Source organism: Chrysemys picta, chromosome 18, assembly GCF_011386835.1.
Source record: "Chrysemys picta bellii isolate R12L10 chromosome 18, ASM1138683v2, whole genome shotgun sequence".
NCBI classification, from domain to species: Eukaryota; Metazoa; Chordata; order Testudines; family Emydidae; genus Chrysemys; species Chrysemys picta.
In genome coordinates this window covers 5,652,335-5,665,063 of record NC_088808.1, presented here as the reverse complement: position 1 = coordinate 5,665,063, position 12,729 = coordinate 5,652,335, and the positions used below count along the sequence as shown (strand labels likewise).

Sequence of the window (12,729 nt, the reverse complement as noted above, 5' to 3'; positions counted from 1 at the left end):
CCACATGTCCCAAGCTGGGCCCCACAAAGAGGAGCACCCAGGGTCACCGGCCAGCTTTGAAATTCCTGGCTGTGATGCAGAATTAAAAAAAAAAAAAATCAACCAGTGATTGTCTGATTGGACCCCAATGGGGTCAGCTCAGCCCCTGACTCGTCCCCTCTCCGCCGTGTATGTAGGGTTGCCAGTTTTGGTTGGAATATCCTGGAGGTTTCATCACATGACAAACTTTAATTAAAGATTCATCTTTAATTCCTGGAGACTCCAGGACAATCCTGGAGGATTGGCAACCCTACGTGTACAGTTTAGCTCTCCCACCAGTCCCTCCCTTCACCGCCCCAGGACCCAAGCTGACTAGATTACAGCTAGCTCAGGTATGGCTACTGGAGCGGTGATCACAGCTTCCCCTCTGGCCTGCTGGTGGCAACCTGCCTCGCCTTGGTGCCCCCGGTCCCGTTCCAGCCCCCTCGGACCCGGCGGGACACGCTCCCCCTCACCTGTGCAGCCGGAAGCGGTCCGACGTGTACAGCATGTACTCCGAGACGTTGCGCCCGGTGATGTCCGCCAGGATGTCCCCGGTCACCACCTTCATCTGGGGCGGGTGGCCTCCCACGCCGCTGGGACAGGAGAAGCCCGTCCCCTGCATGGAGCAGGTGCATCTGACGGGCTCGTGGATGATGCTGGGCAGGGACGGGGCCAAAGTGACGGTCTCTGAGGAGACGAGAGGAGAAAGGCGACCCTCAGGAGCGCTCGTTCTGCAGAACACCCACTCTGGGCATCCGGGTGAGGGGCAGGGCACCTGCAGCACTGTCCTGCTCTGACAGGCGTGGGGAGAGGGGAAAGCAGCGGGGGCAGGAGGAGGGGAAGGAGCGAATGAGGGTTTTAGCTGTGTGGCAATCACAGGATGCGACTACAGCTCAAGTAGACACACCGGAGTTTGCTTTAGTCTGGCTCGGTCAGACAGCAGAGGCCAGAGGCCTGAGGAATCAGCCAGGGATCTGGGCGGGCTTGTCCGGCCTGTGCCGAGGCCCAGGCTCTGCAGTTTCACTGCTCCAGGACCGAGCTGGCCAGATTAAAGCTAGCTCAGGTCTGGCTACGGGAGCGGCGATCCGTACCCTGACTCATAGGGGGAAAGCAAGCGTTTTCCTGCGACCCCCCAGCGTTGGAATTCAGACAATGAGCTCCCAAGTGCTCACTGGGCCTGAATCTCTGTCCTTTAAGGTGCCCCCATCGTTCAGCCTCTTCAAATGACTTCCAGTTGCAAATGAACCAGAGGGGTGTTCAGGGCGGGTGAGGAGAACCAACAGGAGTATATGAGAGATTGAAACAACAGGGACTGTTACCTTAGAAAGGAGAAGAAGAAGAGGAAACATGATACAAGCAGATCAAATAATGAATGGTCTAGAGCAGTGGCTTTCAAACTGCGGGTCGCGACCCAGTACTAAGCTTGGCTGGGTAGGGAATGCATTGCTTGGCAGGAGGTCCCTATTCTCCCCGATTTCTGCCAGGCCAGACGTTACCTTTGACAGTGGAGGGATACGTGGTGGAGTTCCAGGCGTGCACCATGTCGTCATCCAGGGAGACGGGGTAGTCGGAGGGGGCCGGGGAGGGGGGCGGTGGCACGAAGTTGGAGAGCGGCAGGCCCTGGGTGAAGGAATCGACGCACATAGCGTCGAAGTACTTGGCCGCCAGCATCTTGGACTCGTTGCTGTTGAGGTTCAGGGTCTGCACCAGCTGGTCCAGGGTGCTATTGAAGGCCGTCTTCAGCACACAGGTGGCCCCCACCCCGGAGGGCAAGTGGAAGGTGTTGACGAGCTGCTGGGGGCTGGCGTCGGGTGACAGCTTTATGCTGCGGAGAGGGACCGCGGGTGAGAAGGGCTCAGCGAGCCGGGGACGCTCCCGTGGCTCCTCTGGGTCAGTCATGCTCCCTAGGACGGACCTGAGAAACCCTCTTGCTTGCAGGCCAGCCTCCTAACGTGATATTCCAGGAGTGGCCAGGCCCCCACAGGCTTCAGGGGCTCTGCTCCTCACAGGGCGTGGCCAGTGCCGAGTCCTACCACTGCAGTGTCTGTCGAGCTGGGGCCGTGGAGCCTGCACTCTGGCTTGGGCGCTGAAGGGGACTGGACGGCACAGGGGAGGGACTAGAGGGCCTTTCACTGGCAGGTCACTGACTCAAATCCAGCCCAGGCTGGTAGCCACGGACAGGCCTCAACGGCCAACAGCTGGGCACACCACAGAACTGCTCTCTGTAAGTGCCACACGGCCGGCAGCCTGTGCGAGGGCCCTGCGGAGGGCTGTACCCCTCACTGCTAGCAGGGCAGTGCCAGATTTAGAGCAATGACCCTGCACTGCAAGAAACGCCCGGCCTCCCCCGCCAAGCACAGTCACTGCGGGGCACCCGGTGGCAGCGTGGTTGACTCCCCCCCACTTCCTGCGGGCGTGGGGAACAGGATGGGGGCCTAGGACGCTGCTCGCCAGGCAGTGCCAGGCCTCTCACCGGTATTCGCGCCGCTCCTCATTGGCATAGGGGATGAAGTTGCCCTTGGGCTGGGTGTAGTTGTGATACTGGGACGGCGAGAGGATCAGAGGAGGAAGGTCACCTGGGGAGAAAAGGGGCATGTTGAGCAACCTCCCTCGGGGTGGTGGGTCCCATCCCCGCCGTACTCTGGGCTGGAAGGTCAGCCCCGGACCCCAGTGACAGGCCCAGGGCAGGCCCAGCAGCACTCCCCCACATTCCAGATTCACCGGGTGACTTCTAGCTAGTCAGTCCCTCATCCCACTCCCCACCCACACCCAGGTAGCTGTCGGGCAGCCTGGAGCCAGAGATGTGGGCACACATGCAGTGCCAGGAGGCAGGCAGGGAGGCCAGTGTCCCAAGGGGAGACACTGGGTATGGTGGGGGAAAGGAGCTATCACCCCTACCCCAGTCTGGGCCAGCTCCCGCACGCACCTATTTCAGGCACAGAGAGCGCCACCGTCATGGCCACGCAGACGAAGAAGGCGGGCAGCAGGATCTGCGAGAAGAGGGCCTTGGTGTTGCGCTTGGCGCAGTGGAAGCGTTTGACGATCAGCCCATGGAACTGGCGCAGCTTGAGCCAGGAGCCCTCCAGCTTAAAGCTCCCCTGTCCCCCCAGGGGCTGGTCCGCAGCCTCGGCGTCAGCCTCTTGGTCTGGAGCAAGGGAGAGCGATGGGGAGTGGGAAGAGACACACGGAGCGGGTCAGGCTCTCTCAGAGGCCATCAAACTCCTCCCCCAGCCCCCACCTCCTCCTCCTCAGGACTCAGCCAGGAATCAGCTCGTGCAGCTAGTCACGCAGGACGTGGTCCTCCGCCGGACCCCATCCCGCAGCACGGGGCTCCCCCGGGGAGAGGAGGCGGGACGCCAGCCCCAGGACCTGCCAGACTCCCCTCCCCAGGGCCGGGCTGATCTCTGAAGAGCTGCAGCTACAGAGTTAAGTCGGGAAATGCAGAACGCTCGATGCAGGTCTCGGCAGGCCAGCGATGGGGAGTTGGTGTCGGACCCTGTTTTCTAAACTCACGTAACCCTTACACTGGCTGCCGCCCTGGCAGTTTCCGTGGGTTAATACAACTGACACTTGTACGTACCTGACTGTATCCCCCAACCCAACAGGGACACGCAGGGTAGGGGGGAAAGCAGCACCCCCGTGAACAGAGAGGAGCCCGGGCAGGCGCGTTATTTCTTATACACGCAAGGGACAGGAGAGGGTATTTCACAACCCTGCGGACACTGCAAGTGACCTTCCTGTGCAGCAACCCAACCTACATAGCGCCAGCCCGTTTACAGGGCTTGCCCCAGGTCACGCAGGCCAGCAGGGAGGGAGCCAGGGACAGAGCTCAGGGCCACAACCCCCAGGTCACCTGCTCAAACCATTAAACAACCGCCTCTCACTAGGTCCCCCATAACAAAGCCGTAGAGCAGGGGGAGGTGGCACCTTTGTACCAGCACCGCAGCCCTGGGGACGTCAGCTCAGAGACCCCTCACAAGCTCACCTCCGAGTCCAGAGGTAGGAGGGCTCAGGCCAGGGGAAGGGAGCTTTGGTTTTAAGCCATGTTGGCTGCTCTATTTTTGTTAGGGGGCGAAGGGGTAACACAACGGAGATTCTTTTCTCTTGGTTCCATAGCGTTGTTTTTGTAACCAAGGAAGGTTCATTTTGCTATACAGAGATCGAGAAACCTGAGACAGATCCTTTGAAGGGAGTCCTGACCCATCAGGGTCAAAATCCTGCTAACACCATGTCACAGCTCCCGTGGAAACACGTCCGTGCCCACCTGCCTCAGTGCTTCCCCCAGCAGGCCACGGGAGCCCCCAGTCTCCTGCTCCATCTGTGAGGTGAGGAGAAGTCAGGCTCCTCCCATGAAGGCCTCCCTCAGGGAGAGACGCTGGACAGAAGCCAGCAGGGGAAGCAAGAGGGACTGGGAAAGATGTAGGGCCACAACTGTTTTTTGATGGAAAATTGGGTTTTTGATAGAACAACTTTTGGGGGTGAAAGTGCCGCTTTCCACCCGAAAACTGAAACGTGTCAATTGTGAAATGCCTGATGGGTAGTTCAGGTGCCACAACACAAAAATTGGGGGTCACCAGATGAAATTAACAGGCAGCAGGTTTAATACAAACAAGAGGAAGGACTTTATCACACAATGCACAATTAACCTGTGGAACTCATTGGCATGGGATATTGTGAAGCCCCAAAATATAAGTGGTTCACAAAAGAACTGGGTAAATTCCCAGAGGATAGGTCCATCAGTGGCTATTAGCCAAGATGTTTCAGGATGCACCCTCATGCTCAGGGCGACCCTGAACCTCTGATTGCCAGAAGCCAGGAAGGGAAGACAAGTGGATTCCTCCAAAATTGCCATGTTCTGTACCCTCCCCCTGAAGCTTTGGTATGTTGGAGACAGGATACTGGGCAAGATGGCCCATGGTCTGACCCAGTGCGGCAGCTTTTATGTTCTTACGCCTCATACTCCATGTTTTTTTTCTACAGACCAGGTTCCTCAGCCAGACCTCATCTCCCATGATGCACTGCCATTCAAGGAGACCATGGTGCATCATGGGAGATGTAGTCCAGACAGGGAGTCTGGCTTACAGGACCATGAGGAACCTGAACTACAAGTCCCAGGAGGCACCGCAGCACCATTCTAGAATCAAAATATTTTGGTTCTCGATTTGTTGCTGAAAATTCAAAATTTTTATGTGAAAAATTTTGACAAGAGCAATTTCCCCTTCACTTTTATTGAAATTTACATAGCCCTCCCTCCCAATCAGCTCTTGTCAGGAGTTTGACTGTTGGGATAGCGACCAAAGTGGGGAATTGGCTGCGTCTGTGATTTTGAATGGGGTTTACGATCCCGTTGGGGTCTTGGTGTTGGGAATCTGGGATATCAGAGGAGATTCTGTACTACGTTCCCTGCTCGGTCTTCATACTTGACCCACATGCCAATGCTCCCCAGGGCATTATGAGCCCTGACATTTAGTAACGGGATACCTGATGTATCCGGAGAGGAGAGAAAAACCACGATGTCCCCAAATGCTCCATGATAAGAGCAGTGGAATAACCCCAAAAAGGGACTGCGAATAAAAAAGTGGCCACTGGATCGCTATTGTTTGTGGATTGTACGTTTTATTAGTCAAATACTGTGGGAGGACTCCTGGGGGTTCCTGGGAACGTGTCACTCATTTGAACACAAACCTTTGGGCTGGGAAGTGCATCGCTTGCTATTTCAGATTCGCCATTCTCCTAGTTAAAGTCTCAGTCATCCAGTCAGGGAGCAGAACAAACTAGCCTGAGATTCAGGTGACCAACCCCATGCCACCAATAGCCAACAGGAAGGAGAGAGACTCAAAGCATTTGCACGGGGAATTTGGCGGCTGGTCTCGAAAAGCGAATGCGTTTGGAGGGCTCGGTCGCTTTGTGAATGAAAAGGGGCCGAGTTTGCAGTGAAGAATTTGGCCAGCGCTACCCACTGACCCAAAGGCGCTTAGTCAAAGGGATGCATCCACGTGCAGCAAAGGACACTGCTAGATTCTAGAGCTGTCGTCTATGTACGCAATCAAACAGACCTCTTCGCAGTCCCCACTCCCCACCCGAAAGAACCCCAGGAGCTCTCAGCCGAAACCTGCCAGAACTCCCTGAATTCATGGCTTCTCCACCCAGGGGCTCCCAACCAAGTTTCAGGGGGCTGCCCTCGCCCCTTCCCTTTCTTTAGGCCTATTTTCCCATTGTAACAGGGGGTCCCAGGGTGAACAGGCTCAAGGCAGGACCCCACAGTGCATGGGGTGTGAGCGTTCAAACAGGTCCCTGCCAGCCACCCCTCTTGGGGGGGGAGAAAGGCACTCAGCCCAGCCCCGGCAGGATGGAAAGGTCTGCTCAGAGCCGGTGCCAGGCCCCACCCATCCCCCACCCCCGGGATTGCTGAGAGCGGAACCGGGACACAGCAGCCCCCCACCCCCGCTACCAAATTCAAGGCCTGCCGTGCGGCACGTTACAAACCTTGCAGACTGACGTTATCGGGGTCCTGCAGATTATCAAACAACGGAGAATAATCCCCATAGAACTCCGAATAAGCCCCACCTTCATCGCCCCGCACGGAGCCCACAGAGGACGCCGAGCGCAGGGACGCCTGCGACTGGGCCAGGTTGGAGCAGGCCACCAGGTTGCCGAGCTCCACCTCCGGCTTCTCGGGTGCCTCCGCGTCAGGAAGGGGCTCCCCGTTGGCCTCGGGCTTCAGGCCCATCTGGGGAGCCGGTGGCTGCAGAGCGTCTTTCTTGGACTCCTTCATGTCTGGAAGGAGAAGGGAGCCGGTGGGGTTTGTGCAGCACAGGTACAAGGGGAACGTTCCCGGGGAGCAGCCCTCCTAGGGCATTCCACTCACTCTCCAGCAAGAACCCACCAGCTGGGACTGGCTGGAACGCTTTAGCTAGCCACCCAGATACCAAGGGCCTGGGCGTGCCGGGGGGGAACGGGGCACTTCCTTAATACCCTGCAACCCCAGCATAGCAGAATCCATCTTAGCACGTCAGGGAGTGCCCTGGTACAGTGAGCACCCCAGCTCCCCTCTCAGTGCTGGCCAGGGCAGGCACTGGCCCTGTCTAATAGGAATACACCCCCACGATATTTCACACTGACATCGGGCCTTTCATCCCCCAGGATCCCAAAGTGCTTTACAAACCTCAGGCTGAAACTGCAAACCACAAGACAAAATGCGGCCACTGCTGGGGTGGAGCGTGGCAAGCAATCAGGATGTATCATTCCATGCTACCTTTGGGGACGGTGCCCCTGCCTTCAGGCCAAGGGCACTCCCCTGCTCTCAGACCCATGCGGAGCAGGAACAAGGGTTGCAGCCAAGATACAGGTATTAAAAAGCAACAGTCAAACTGCCTGTCACAGCTGCATTGACATGACGCTGGGGCCTTTGCTGTGGCTGGCTTGGTGCTAGCAGTGTAACAAATGCACCTCCTCTACCCCACCCTCACCCCCCAGCTCTGCCATCGCACCTCTGTTCTGCCCTAAAACATCCACTCCTTAGTCCAGCCCTGCCCTGCCCGGCTCTAGGCATTCACCTCTGTGGGCTTCCCCTGAGCAGAGACTGCCAGCAATGGATCGCCTCAACGGGGCGAGGTGGCGAACTCGGTTTGTTAATGTAAGGCCGCTGAGCCAGGGCACCCCCGACTCTCCACGAGCCAGCATACCGAGGCACTGACACGCACCCCCCTTACCGACATCGCTGTTCTCCAGCGACAGGTCCTCCTCCGACACCTTGAGGAAGACCTCCTCCAGGGTAGTGTCCATCAGCCCGAAGCTGGTCAGCTCCAGCTCCCCCAGGCTCTGCTCCAGGTGCTGCGAACAAGGAACAAGGGTGAGGAGCGGCGGGAGACCGTAGCGAAGAGCCATCCCAGAAGCTCCCGGCTAAGCGGTCATCAGCCCGCCCAGCACCCCCTGCAGCACGGGGACCTTCGGAACCCCCCATCCCCAGATGGCCAGGCCGGGCGAACGACAAAAGGCCTGATGACTGCCTGTGTGACACACGAACCAGGGACCTCCAGAGCAAAAACCAGGAGCTGCTACAACTTGAGCCTCGGCTGGCCCAGATCCTGGCTTGTGTGGATCGGGCCCAGAGAGGCACTGGTAACACATTCCGCCCGAGCTCACGCCTGCGGAAACCAGGCTCCGGGGTGATCTGAGAACCCATCCCCCGCGTCCTCCCTCTCACCACCCACCTCCGCCGGAACGCAGCGCTGGAGCCAACGCAGTGCCCACGGGGTGGCTAGCGCTGCGAAACCCTATCCTGAGCAGAGCAGCACTCCCTGCTGGTGGGAAAAGGAGAGGGGCTTGTCCCAGCGACCCAGGCCCCACTGTGCTGGGGGACGCCTGGGGCAGCAGTACAGGCTCAGGGCAAGCTAGGGAGCCCCGCAGTAAGCAAGGGCACCGGGGAGCTAGGAGAATTACAGCATGCGGGACAGACTATCCCAAGAGACGACGACGCTGGGCAAGGCAACAGCACACACAGGGCGATGCCCCTGTGCAAGGGCAAGGGACACACTCTGGGCTGGATCTGCAAATGAGCCTAAGGGAATGAGACACCCAAATCCCTTGGACTCCTTGGTAAATCCCAGCATAACAAATAATTCAGTGCTACCCCCACGGGTGCCCCCCCGCCCATCAACCCGCGAGCGCCCAGCCCAGCTCCTCCACCCTCCCACCAACCAGCAAGCGCTCAGCTCCTGTGCCCCACCCTACCCACCAACGAGCGAGCGCCCAGCTCAGCTCCCAGGGCCCCCCCCCACCAACCCATGAGCACCCAGCCCAGCTCCCGCACCCCCTCGCCGACCAACCAGACAGTGCCCACCGCCTGTGCTCTGCCCTACCCCACCCACCAACCAGCGAACGCCCAGCCCAGTTCCCGCGCCCCCTCACCAACCAGCAAGTGCCCAGCCCAGCTCCTGCACCCCCTCGCTGACCAACCAGCGAGCACTTAGCGGTCCCCCGTCTCTGCTCCTGCGGTGCTCCCCTGCTCTGCGTCAGCACCCACTGAGCAGCTTCCCCTCCCCACTCGGGAGCTGGCGTCTCGATGGGCCAGTACCTGGAAGAGCCTCTCGAAGCAGCCCTTCTTGACGGCCTCGCTGGGCAGGATGTAGGAGAGCTCCGTGTTGGTGTTGGAGATCAGCAGGCAGGAGGCCACGTACTTCTTGATGAACTGGGTGACGCGGGGCTCGGAGCAGGGGCTGGCGGAGGAGTGGGAGGGAGGGCTGTGCGTCTGCCCCGAGTCTAGAGCGGAGAAGGATGGGTCACTTCACACACCCAGCTCTGCCTGGGCCTGGAGTCCTTGCATTTTCCTTTCCAGGACCCAAAAGCTGCTGCTGCTTTTTGGTTTTATTTTAAACTCTGCTTTTTTCAGTGACTCTCCCGCTGGCTTCACAGCTGGGAGCCCAGCCCTGCACTGAGCAAACTGCCCCCACACTGCCCAGCCCTGGAGGAACTGCCCCGGCCTGAGAAGGGAATTTAGCCTCCACAGCCCATTGGCCTCTCTGCCGACACTCCCAGCAATGGGACCAGCTCCTAGGGGTGCAATTGTACCCAGACCCCGGGGAGAAGTGAGATCCCAGAACGTATTTCTCACAGGATACCCAACAGTAACAACCTTCCATTGCTAACAGCCTGGGCTGGATTGAAACCACCCCCTGGAGGTGAAGGGCTCCATGCAGCACGTTACCCTGAGCCCGAGCAGTGCCCAGGGAGCGGGTGCGAACTGTGTCGAACAAGAGCACAGGGGTCTACGGGCCTGAAGAGAGGGGAATTAGCCCCAAGTCGCACTGGCTTTCGTGGGAGCTACAACTGTCTTCAGGTGCCTGAGTTTGGCAGCGTTTGACCTTCCTCTCTGGGCTGGTTGGTCATTTCATGGGCTTTTCGTTTTGGGCAGGGCTGGGGGGAAATTCGCCACTGAAACTTTTCTCTCCTCCCGCATGGAATATTAGGTTTGCAGCTCAAAATCGAAGCCACCCAGGAGAAGCAGCCCCCTCCATTATCACAGGAAAACGGAAAGCCCAAGACGCTGACAGGGAGGAAGAACCAGGGCCTTCCTCCTCCTGGCTGCAAAGCAAAGACTGGCCAGGTCGGGAGGCATTCTGGGAGCAGAGAAAGCGGGAGCTCTCCACTGATCTCAACGCACCATGCACACATTAAATTGCTTTGCTCGGTAGTTGTCAGTTTCTCCTGCCCTGAGATGGAAACCCTGGCTGCTTCGAGAAATGGCCTAGGACCATCAATCAGTGTCACCATAGCATCTCCAAGCACCTCGCAATCTCCCACTCCAATGGGATTGTAATAGCATCAGAAAAGCAATAGCCCTCGGAGATTCGCCTCGCAGAGCCCCATGCTTCCTGTGCATGGGGATGACGGGGACTACTTTTCCTTTCCCCAGCGGTGGAAGCAGAAGATCATGGGACGCTGGAGGTAAGAGCCCTCTGCTTACACAAGCACCTGGCATTGGGCACTGTCGGAAGACAGGATCCTGGGGTAGATGGACCTTTGGTCTGACCCAATATGGCCGTGCTTATGTTCTGAGCACTCCCACGGGACGTGGGAGCCCCAGGTCCCAGCGCTTGCTCTGAATCAGGCACATCCCAGGCAAGTGTCCTAGGCACATCCCAACTGGCTGTACTGGGGTATCTCACTTTTGGGTGTTTTCAAAAAGAAGTTGAAAGTTCTTGATATCATCCCAAACCGGAGCAAACACAAACTGCAAAGCCCGGCCATGTTTCACGAAATGGGAATGTGGTTTTCCGGCCAGCCCTCCTGAGAGCGACTAGCACAGCCGGGACAAAAACAGCTCAAGCCCGCTTGCTGTAACGGGGCTGATCCTGTCTACATTAGCAGCGAAGCTGTTTCCCAATGTGGACTGGGCGGGGGGGGGGGGGGGGGGGGAGGGGGGGGGGCGTAGGGGAGCAGACTCCCTAGCGCAGGTGCAGCGTGCCCGGTGACTGACCTGTACCGTTCCTGGAGTCTGACTGCTTCTTCACCACCGTCAGCTTGTAGCCGTCCCCGTAGGTGCTCTTGAGGAAGAGTGGGGAGCCGCAGCACTTGAGCTTGCCATGGGAGATGATGGCGATGCGGTCCCCGAGCAGGTCGGCCTCGTCCATGTGATGTGTGGAGAGCAGGATGGTCCTTCCTGCCAGGTCAGGGACAAGCGCAGGGGAAGAGCGTCAGGGAGGGGTGAGTGGGGAACGCGCTGCGGGTCAGCCCCCAGGGACACCCTAGCAGCACTTGCAGCACCTGCTGCCAGGAGACAACGTCTACCAAGCAGTCGGGGCTTCAGAGAACTTGCCACATAGACCATAGTGTACCTGCCTCACAGAGCCATTGCATCCACGGGACTCAGAGTGCTTTGCCAAGGGGGGTGGGGAAGTCTTACTATCCCTGTGGTACAGCTGGGGAAACTGAGGCACAGAGCGAGAAGGGAGGGATTTGCCTCAGGTCACCCAGTGAGAGCATGCAGAGTCTGGAATAGAACCCAGGAGTCCTGAGCTACGACCACTCATTGCTGGGCCTATCTCAGCTGGTACAAACAAGGATTTTTATTTGGTGGTCAGTCATAGCCAGAGTCCATTCCCTAAAATCCAGCCCTACTTTCCTTCTCCCTCCAGGCACATGGTCAGGTTGGGGCAATGCTCCTGTTACTCACTAGAGTTACTCCTGGGGGATTTCTGCACTAGTGTGTGCATGCATAATTAATGAGCCCCGCATATTTTTAATTTTTGGCGCAGAAAAAAAGCTTCTGCCAAAATATTGTTGCAGTTCTGCCTTTTGCCCACCAGAGAGCGCTGTAGTGATAGAACAAAGCAGCAGCTCCCTGCCAGCGAGGCAAGAGAAAGAGCCTGCCTTCTTCGCAGCGGGCCAGGTCAGGAGAGAGGGGCTATGGGGAGACAGACACCATGGGGTGCTGGGAGGGTCAGACAGGGGCTCATAAGTGCTAGTGGGTGAGGACAGACTGGGGCAGGGGCTGAACGGGAGTGGAGGCACAGGGCCATGGGGGGAGGGAGGTGCAGGGCCACATGGTGATGGGGGCAGGGATGCAAGGCTACATAGGGACAGAGGAATGGCTGGGTGGGGGCACAGAGACACATGGGGCAGGGGGAGGGGGTGTCTGAGTGGGGATGGAGGGACACACGCACAGGGGGTGCAAGAACACATAGGGGTGGGGCAGATGTGCCTGACTGAATGGGAAAGGCTAGGGGTCAGCCAGGGTCTGCACGGGGGAAGCTCCCTAACAATCCCTCCTCGCCTGCCCCTCCCGCAAAACTTTTCCATACTTTTCTCCACCCATACCCAACAACCCTCCAAGTTCACACCCAGGCTCCTTCCCAGCAATTTACTTCTCTCTCCCTCAGCTCCTCCGTTACCCCTGACTTCCCCAAGCCTTTGCACTGCTTCTGAGGGGTGCAGGAAATATGGTCCTGTATGGTAGTTTAAATGAATTATTACTCAAGTGTTCCGTAAATTTGCCTAGTAAGGAATCTATTTGTCAAAAAACATTTCTTGAATCTTTTTTGTTGTCTGTGTTGTTACAGACATGCTTGCTGACAGGTATTTTGAAATAAATGGCCAAAAATAATTGACACTGGTGTGATTATATTGTGTTATTTTGACAAATAAAATAGGCAGAATTTTAAAATATTGTGCGAAGAACTTTTAATTTTTTGTTGCAGAATTTTTTAT

General features: G+C 57.7%; 1 protein-coding gene across 3 annotated transcripts in view; it reads right to left on the bottom strand.

Moving 5' to 3' along the window:
* ABCA2 (ATP binding cassette subfamily A member 2) overlaps positions 1-12,729 on the bottom strand; it is a 132,070-nt gene that overhangs the window by 22,585 nt on the left and 96,756 nt on the right. For 2 of the 3 annotated variants that reach the window (XM_008175098.4, XM_065572529.1), the window contains 8 exons: positions 11,000-11,182; positions 9,098-9,282; positions 7,734-7,854; positions 6,508-6,798; positions 2,948-3,166; positions 2,495-2,597; positions 1,518-1,846; positions 495-708 (listed from right to left, as the gene is read on the bottom strand). In XM_008175098.4, coding sequence (XP_008173320.2) covers positions 495-708; positions 1,518-1,846; positions 2,495-2,597; positions 2,948-3,166; positions 6,508-6,798; positions 7,734-7,854; positions 9,098-9,282; positions 11,000-11,182 — 1,645 coding nt within the window. The remainder of the gene's footprint in view (positions 1-494; positions 709-1,517; positions 1,847-2,494; positions 2,598-2,947; positions 3,167-6,507; positions 6,799-7,733; positions 7,855-9,097; positions 9,283-10,999; positions 11,183-12,729) is intronic. The other variant, XM_065572528.1, reaches the window with a different exon arrangement.